The 8,923-nt window shown below is 40.5% G+C and overlaps 1 protein-coding gene across 1 annotated transcript in view; it reads right to left on the bottom strand.

Annotated features, from left to right (window-relative positions):
- The window catches only part of LOC109953586 (semaphorin-4F-like), a gene marked incomplete at its 3' end in the record, with an annotated part of 10,025 nt that extends 1,328 nt beyond the window's left edge, over nucleotides 1–8,697 (bottom strand). Inside the window, exons 1-11 of the mRNA XM_020589062.1 lie at nucleotides 8,640–8,697; nucleotides 7,854–7,999; nucleotides 7,251–7,310; nucleotides 2,939–3,037; nucleotides 2,265–2,376; nucleotides 2,039–2,158; nucleotides 1,763–1,917; nucleotides 1,497–1,678; nucleotides 1,152–1,293; nucleotides 827–1,040; nucleotides 481–590 (exon numbers count right to left, since the gene is read on the bottom strand). Of these exons, the coding sequence (XP_020444718.1) occupies nucleotides 481–590; nucleotides 827–1,040; nucleotides 1,152–1,293; nucleotides 1,497–1,678; nucleotides 1,763–1,917; nucleotides 2,039–2,158; nucleotides 2,265–2,376; nucleotides 2,939–3,037; nucleotides 7,251–7,310; nucleotides 7,854–7,922 (1,263 nt within the window). The remainder of the gene's footprint in view (nucleotides 1–480; nucleotides 591–826; nucleotides 1,041–1,151; nucleotides 1,294–1,496; nucleotides 1,679–1,762; nucleotides 1,918–2,038; nucleotides 2,159–2,264; nucleotides 2,377–2,938; nucleotides 3,038–7,250; nucleotides 7,311–7,853; nucleotides 8,000–8,639) is intronic.
- Between the last annotated feature and the right edge of the window lie 226 nt (nucleotides 8,698–8,923).

Genomic DNA, 8,923 nt, shown 5'->3' with positions numbered 1-8,923 from the left:
TTTCTGGGCTGTCGAACCGTGACGTCACCCGATAAGCAAGCCTTGCAGCTGCTATAACGTTTAGCCAAAACATGAGGAAAAGTCAAGGTGCGTGACTGTTGTTTTCGTGGTGTGTATCTAAAACAATTGGACATAACCTTACACATTAAGACAAATATTAAGACTAGCATTACAGTTGACACTAACAGCAGTTTTCCTGTAACCTTGACGTGCCTGCAGTCTGCACTGCAGGCTGAATAGTTAACAGCCTAAGCTAGTCACCCTGTCTGCACTAAACATTCATAGACAACAAATCTCTGAATATCTATCTAACTAAAAAATAACCTAACACCTCTCTAACAAACCTCTCTGAGTGCCGCTGTAAACTCCTCTCTAACGAACCTCTCTGAGTGCTGCTGTAAACCGCTCCTGTCTTGCAAGAAAGGAGCAAACCAAAAATAAGTGAACAAACCGAAAATTGCTATTAGATGTGCATGATACCTGGCTCAGTAGTATATTGTTAATGGGCTCCTGTGAGCTGAACAGAGGGATCTCTTGTAGTAAGGTGGCGTTCTGGCCAACTACTTCCACCTGATGGAGCTCCCCACGGTCTACAACACACACACACACACACGCATTTACTGTATATGGTCAACAAGTGACCTCATCTTTGATCAAAAACATAATTCATTTTTGTTTTCGCAATTAATTTATTTGCATATTTTGAGTAAGGTCATAAAAATTGGACTGATTTCCAAAATATTAAATCTTTCATGTTCATTATCTTCAGTGTCGACCATCACTTTGACTTTCTATCTTTCATTTTATCACTTCCTTCTCTCCTGACCTGTTCCAAGGTGCAGCACTACTCCTCTCGGCTGCACTTTGGTGTCTCTATGGTTTGCAGCCAGCTTGGTGTATCTGATTCCCTTCTGCACCAGCAGGGGGGCTGCAGTAACACTGTTCTCCATCAGAGGGTGGTCTCTCACAAACGTCAGCACCTTGTCTGGAAGTTTTAGGGAGGATTCAAATCCTTCAGCCTTTAATGCATTGTTCAAACACTATAAAATGTGGAGGGAAGGAGGAGAGAAACGTCATTTATTATAGTATAGTAGAATGTAACAAAGGCACTGTGTAAAGCATAGTGATAGAAGAGATCAGAGTTTTTGTACCTGGCCAGGCCGTGGTGTGGGGACAGGTTCAGGGTTGATCCAGTTCTCACAGGTCTTCCTCAGCTCTTTAAAGGGACCGTCCATCACTTTGTTGATATCAGACAGACTGAAAACACATACTGCTGACAGCTCTTCGTGCTCCCTAAGAAAGAGAATGGCTTCAGTCATTATGTTGTTACTTTTGGAGCAAATAAAGAGAAAGAGGTATAACAAAAATTCATTTTTTAAGGTTTTTAGCATTGTGTACTCTTTAATAATGACAAAATGCTGTAATGTCAATATTCCAGTGTCACATAATATCGAGGCTCTGGTTTGCACTTCACTTCTGCTTGTTTCTCAGCTTACCACTGGGAGGTAAAGAGTCCATAGAAGTGTGTGCTGCTGGGGTCGCCTTGTGTGTGTTGCATGGTGAAAACATCAGTCAGGATGTTGTAGCGCTGACCACTAGGTTTGTCCTCACACACCAGCTGGGCCTTGAGGAAGGTGGTCCAGCGTCGCTGCAGAGTCTTCATCCCTCCCACGTCAGACTTAACAGGCAAGAAGAGAAAGACAAGGTCAGCGAGATTTAACTTAATAAATGAATCAACCATTCAGTCGAGACATTGGGGTACCTTGCAGACTCGTGCCACCCTGGGGACTCTGACTTTAGTGTAGAGGTCGTACTCTTTGGCCACTTCAGTGAAGAAGAAGTAGATCTGGTCATCATCTCCCGCTGGGTTGCCATCAGATGAGTGCTCTATGAAGGCTGAGCTCACAAACTCTGGATCTGCACAACACACAAATGCAACCTCATTTATTCCTCTTTGATGAAGGAAATGCCATGTGAAACTGTGTGTGTTAGAGTGTTATGTGTGGATATTGGGGTAATGTGTACATATATGTCTCACCATTGAGCCAGTTGATGGATCGCTCTGTTCGGATGCGCTCCTGCTCAGGGCCCATTGCCCGGGAGATGTCAAACAGTGTTCCCAGGAAGTTACTGGTGGCTGCTGTGTACAAGGTACCACCTGAACACAAACACACACACCACAGTAAGATAATACCTTACATCAGACTAACATTCTTTCCAACCAGACAACAAACACCCAATCAATCAGCCAGCGGTCCACTTACCTGCCATAACAGCTGTGTAGTGCTGGCTGGGCTCAAAGGGACACTTGCCCTTCCCTGTCTCCATCTTCACCTCTCCATCCTCAGCTATCTCCAGGGTGAAGGAGGGGAGCTCCTGCAGGACAATTGGAAAAAGACACACAGAGGGTAAAATAAAAAGACAATACTGAATTGCTAAATGAATAATAGTAGTTATATAAATTATTTATATTCAAAGTTAATTACAGTGATAAAAATCAATGGTCTGAATTTGATTTTTACAGGTTGTCTTTTGGTTCACCATGCTGCTTACAATGTCATTATAACTGACTTTAATTATGTTCTATTATGCAAAGATTTTGTGACTTTAGTGCTCAAAGTACCTGCAAAAAAATGTCACTTGTAACAAAAGATCTAAAAGCTTTTGTTGGTTGACTGGCACCAAACATTTTTCTTATAATTACTGAGGGAAAGTATGTAATTATAAAAGAAATTATGTACAGTGTGCTACATGCCCCATAATGCCTCACTCAAAAATAAATTCACACTTGCAGACATGAACTAACAGGAGAATGGCCTCACATTACACACACACACACACAAAGACAAGGATGGTCAAGTCTACCCAATATGGGTGTGTAAACAGGTTTGGTCCATGCAGAGTAATGCCAGGCATACACACATGCACACAAACTAACCAGGAAGGCACACTGGGGATCAAAGGCGTAGGTGCCACAAACATAGATGCGTCCATCTTGCAGAAACTCCAGCAGGCGGATGTAGTTGTGGCAGTCAACCTGCAGGGGGACACAAACACCCAGAAATAAAGACTAGCTCAACCAGTTTAAATGATGCAGAGTATCTTCATATTTATTATACCTTACAGAAACTGTTGTAAATGACTGTTTATTTATAATTAAAAATCTTCAGTGTACATCTGTAATGAGTGCTTAGGGCTGCAGTCACAACAGTCAGAGTTTGTGTCACTATTTTAATAAGTGAGATACTGTAGTTTTAGATCATGTAGGTTTGGTCATAACCAGAAGTGTCACAAGTTTAGGAGGAAGGTTAGGGTGGATTCAAAGAGCAGCTAGAATTTCATTGACTTTGAAATTGGAAACTCCCACTGCTGGAAGAGAAACTTGAGACCCCCACTGAAACCAGCAGAGACCACCCCACTCACACAAACCCACATGCAAGCTAAGACCACTCATTTCACATATGAATAATACACACAGACACAAAAAACTACTTATGTGCTCCTCTGATGTATTTGTAATTAATCCCACTCTCTTTTCATCTGACCTTTCTTTACAAATGCGTATTTTCTCAGCAGCTGTCACGGAAAAACACCCCCATTGTCCTTCCCCAGGTACATGATGACACAGTCAATTCTTAGTAAGCCTGTGTATGTCATCCTGAGCTCTAGGCCTGAGTCATCTCTTCCCCAGGGGCTGGATCCTCTCTGATGCTCAGTCCATAACACCCAGATCAACTAAGGTCACCACCACACGCCACCCTCACACTGGAGCAGCACCATGTGAGGTGGATGGAGCACCAAAGAGAGGAAGAAAGCTCAGGCTGGAGACAATGGGATCAGCATGGGATTAGCTATTTTACTGGCCCAAATGAACCACCTTCATATGCTTCAGTCACACTCTGTCATGGAGTGGATTGAATAGCTCTGTTCTACTCTACTCTATTCTATTTGATTCTATTCCATTCTCAATTATAATTATGTGTAATTATTCTTTTTTTAAATTAAACACCTTTGTGGCTTCAGTACTCAGTGGAAATAAAATGCCTTGTCACCAATATACCTAAAGCTTTCATACTAACTGACACTAACTGGGAGCAATTCTGCAATAATGATAAATTCTGCAATAATAAAGTGCGTGTGTGTAGGGGGGGCATGGATGAACTTTCTTCTCTTTACTTCATATACTGCACTATCTATTACATACCAATGGATATTAATATAAAATCAAATAAATACAAAGTGACAAATGTATTTTTATTGCCTAACAGACGGGGTTGTATTTCTTTAAAACTGAACTAATCCGTTTTTGGTTTTTTTAATTAAAAGAGGGTCAAATGATTGTGAATGTGAACCAACTCTTAGAGTTCCCACTAGCTCAGAGTACTGTTTCAGCATCTTTAAGCTCATTGTTTTGGTTTCCACAGTTTTATTGTACCACAATCAGCATACTTTCCAAGCACAGTTCTGTTTTTTGCATATGTTATTATACTCTAAGTGCTCTAATGAAGTAATTATGTGTATGTTAACACTTCAGACATCTACGTTTTGTTTGATTCTACATGTTCAACTCAACCTTCATTTAACACTTTATAGATAGCTTTAAACAGCCACAAAAAACAGCGTGCAATAAATGACAGCAACTCTCCAGTCAACACCATATACAGTAATAATCAGTGATGAGGGAAGAGCTGACACATGAATATGATGCAGCATATGTAATATTAAATTTTTTTGAAGGCTGTGAACAGTGTGTACCCATTACTGAAAGACAGGTTTGCTCAGGGGAAAAAAGTATATACCTTGATGATAATTTGTTTCACCTCATGAAAATTACATTATACTCCGATGAAATACATTTTCATTTATTACACCTCCTGTGTTTAGTAGCATCCTGGTGATAGCAGCGAGGAATTGTACAGATTGTCCTCACACACACACACACCATGCATCCCTGGGTTAATGGGTCAACCTCAAGGTAGTTTCCTGTTGAGTCTGTCTCTTTTATCATCATCTATTTCTTCAGCCCCACACTCCTTTTCTCTCTCTGTCTGTTATAACAATGCACTTCATCCTTCCATGCTAATTCTTCACTCTTCTTGTTTCCTTCCCTTTCTCAAATCTTAATTCCTGCCCTTCTTTTTATTCCTCTTGAACCTTGCATAATCTTGTAATCAAAATCTGAGAAAAACTCTTCTCTTTCTTGCCTTTATCAGTTTTTTCTCTCCCCCCTATTACAATGAAAAACAGAAAATCCTGTTGATGAAAATCCTGTCGTATGCAAAATAATTGCACTTTACTTTTATGAAAATACCGACCTTTCATTGGCTTTGTTTATCTTTTCTATCAGGTCATTAGTGATTGCAGATCTTGCGTTTTGATGCTGAAGCTTCATTTCAGCCTGATAACGTCCAGCAAACTGTCAAAACCAACAACTCAGGAAGATGTTACTCCACACATACTGTAACTCCAGTGCAGAGTTAGTTTACTAGAAGAAGTTTAGCTGATATCCAGTTATAGTCATATAGAAAGAGAGGCACAGCTTGAATATACAGTACACTCTATTTAATCAGTATTCAGCATTTAACCGGTTTCCATACACAGTTACTGGACATCTGTGACTTACACACACAACCTCTCTTACTCTCTTTCTGTCTCTACACATACACACACACACCAAATGATGTCCTGGCACAAGTCCCAGAACTTCCCATCCAATGCCTAACAGCAGGGGGTTGTGATACACACACATGTCCGTGCTGGAGCATCAAATGTAAACCCATGAACACATTTCAAATTTCTTATGCCACATAAATCATACATTTATTTATTTGAAATAAGATGGAATTATTAATATGACAAGGTTGGGATTTGACAGCTTGTTGTTGAATCTGAATCCCTGAGTCAAATAAACATATTCTGCAGAGACTTTAGTGGTTGTTAGGCTTTCCAGGATATGGAGGCGGGTTTAGAACTACCTTGACTTATAAAAACAGTCAAACAGTGTCAGTGTGCTGTTCACAAGCAGCATCAACCGATGTGAGACATGCCTCACAAAAAAGAGATCTCAGAAGACCTGTGACCAAGAGTTGTTGATTTGCTTGTAGCTGGAAAGGGCTAGAGTCATCTCGAAGACTTTAGATATTCATCAGTCCACAGTTAGACATACTGTCCATAAATGGACATAATTTGGTACTTTGGCTGCTCTTCACAGAGCTCTTCAAGTGGGCGCCCCGCCAAGATCACTCCAAAGGCACAACACAGAATACTCAGTGAGGTGAAACAGAGCCCTAAAGTAACAGTTAAAGACCTGAAGGATTCATTGGAGTTAGTTAACATCTCTGTTCATGAGCCAACCATACACAAAATATTGAACAGGCATGCTATCCATGGCAGGACACCACAGAGGAAGCCATTGCTCTCCAAAACCAACACTGCAGCATGCCTGAAGTTTGCCAAAGACCACCTGGACAATCCACAGCACTACTGGGAAAATGTCCTGTGGACAGATGGAACGAAGGTGGAATTCACACAGACCTACGTATGGCGTAAAAAAAGAGAACCATGTATCAACATGAAAACATCATCCCAACAGTGAAGTATGGTGGCAGGAGCATCATGATGTGGGGCTGCTTTGCCGCCTCTGGACCTGGACCACTTGCCTTTGTGGAAAGGAAAATGAGTTCCCAAGTTTATCCAGGTATCCTACAGGATGATGTCAGGCAAGCTGAAGCTCAGAACAAGCTGGGTGATGCAGCAGGTCAATTACCCTAAACATTGATGTAAATCTACTACAGAATGGCTTCAGAGACACAAAATCCACCTTCTGGAGCGGCCTAGTCAGAGCCCAGACCTCAACCCAGTAGAAATGCTGTGAAATGACTTCGAGAGCCGGTCACACCAGACATCCTAACGATATAGCTGAGCTGAAACAGTTATGTTTAGAAGAATGGACCAAAATTCCTCCTGAATGTTGTGCAGGTCTAATCCACAGCTACAGGAAATGTTTGCCTGAGGTTATTGCTGCCAAAGGTGGCTCAACCAGTTATTAAAACACTGTTGTCATGATTTTTTTCACCATCACTTTGTATGTTCAAAATGGACATGAAAAATCATGACTGTGTTTTATCAGTTTAGTAATATTGTTTGTTGATATTTGTGACTTTGTTGAAGATCAGATCACATTTCATGACCAATTTATGCATAAAACCAGGAAACGTTTAACATATATACTGTAGATATAGATATTTCACCTCTGTCTTTCCTTTGGTCACACAGGATTTTCTCTTCTCTTCTGGCACATCCCACGTAATCTGGAGAAAAGAGAGACAGAGAGAATTAGAGCTGATAAGCATTTGGTTAATGCTCTAATCAGCTGCCTCCAAACCACTGATCTATTAGGAGAACTTCAATGTAGAAAAAGAAGGAGCAGCAAGATGATGTAATTAGGCTTTCCAGTGGAAAACACATTTATGTTAACTTGAGGAAGGTTACATTCTCATCACTGCACACTGATCTGATGTTTTCATGTTTTCAATGGAGCAATTTACTAAGTTTTCTTCCATTGCACTTTGTTACACTACGTATTTATTGATATATCAGCATTTCAACTTCGGCTGAGAATGAAAATGTTTTTACAGCGTTATGTCATTAGGTGAATGGAAACACAGACAGAAAGAAAGCACTTGTAGTCTAAGAGCAACAGTACTACAAAGGAGCTTCAGAAGTAAACTTTATAATGATTAGTTCAATATGTGATAAATATGCAACGTTTCTGACATGTTGGTTATCATGATGGAAACCAGCTGTTTTACCTCTCTCTCAGTCTAACACACACACATTAACTGTCTTCGTACCTTGAGAGGCTCTTTGCTCAGGTCATTGGTGTCCACAGACAATATGGCATCCCTGGCACCCAGGAACATCCTGCCTGTTAAACGGTCCAGTAAGAAGGTGCTGACGTTGGATACGCCTGTCAACTTCTCTAGATCCAGCCTGGTGTCTGTGGACCGTAAAAGAAAGAAGCTTTAAAATTTTTAGAAAACAAGTTAGTGCTGTTGTCAATCACAGGGCATGAATTCTAAAACACACACTCAGGCAACTGGAAGGGACTGAAGTTGACAGAAGAGCCAGGAAGAAACAAGATACACGTTTACGTCCTCCTTTAGCAGTATAAATGTGAGAACATATAGTCAAAAAGAAAAGATGAATCAAACCCCATTTTCCCAGCAAAAGGTTTAAAAAGGTAAAGTGATGGCGAGATGGAAGAGAGATAAGAGTAACCCTTGTATCACCCTGCCCTCTCACGCAATCATGCTACAGATTCACTCTTTTATCCCTCTGAGTCTTTCATTCTTTTTCATACTTCCTCTGTTTACAGTCATATACTTAACAAACTCTGTTTCTATAGTCTTATGTATTTATCACTCTGAAACCTTTTCCCACATTTCTCTCTATTTGCCTTTGTTTCCTACATATTAATTCAGAACCAGATCCGCTGCTGAGAAGAAATACAATAAACTAAATTATGCGCAATCATAACGTACGTATCATAATGCATGTTACTTTTACATAACATGTGATATGCAATCTCAGTTATATTTGTCTCTTTAATCTCAAATCTATCACAACTAAATCCAAACCTTTGAACTGTGTGCCAGGTTTTCTGCTCTCTTCGGTCTCCCTCCTCCTGTCCAGTGCTGGTGAGACAGTGTGTACACAGGCTATCTGTGTTCATATCTGTGTGTGTGAAGGATTTTTTTTTGAAGTCCTACATTGTTGACCTTCATTAACCCTTATAAAAAAGGTCAGACGTTTTCAGAGAGAACAGAAAATCCACAGCGACAGTCTCATTTTCAGTGAAAGTGGAATGTGTGATTGGTTTCTGAGCCCTATCAAACGCACACTCGCAACCTCAGCACAGAGA

Source organism: Monopterus albus, unplaced genomic scaffold (assembly GCF_001952655.1).
Source record: "Monopterus albus unplaced genomic scaffold, M_albus_1.0 scaffold808.1, whole genome shotgun sequence".
Taxonomy (NCBI): Eukaryota; Metazoa; Chordata; class Actinopteri; order Synbranchiformes; family Synbranchidae; genus Monopterus; species Monopterus albus.
Note: the sequence above shows the minus strand (reverse complement) of the source record. Positions and strands in the feature narration are given on the sequence as shown.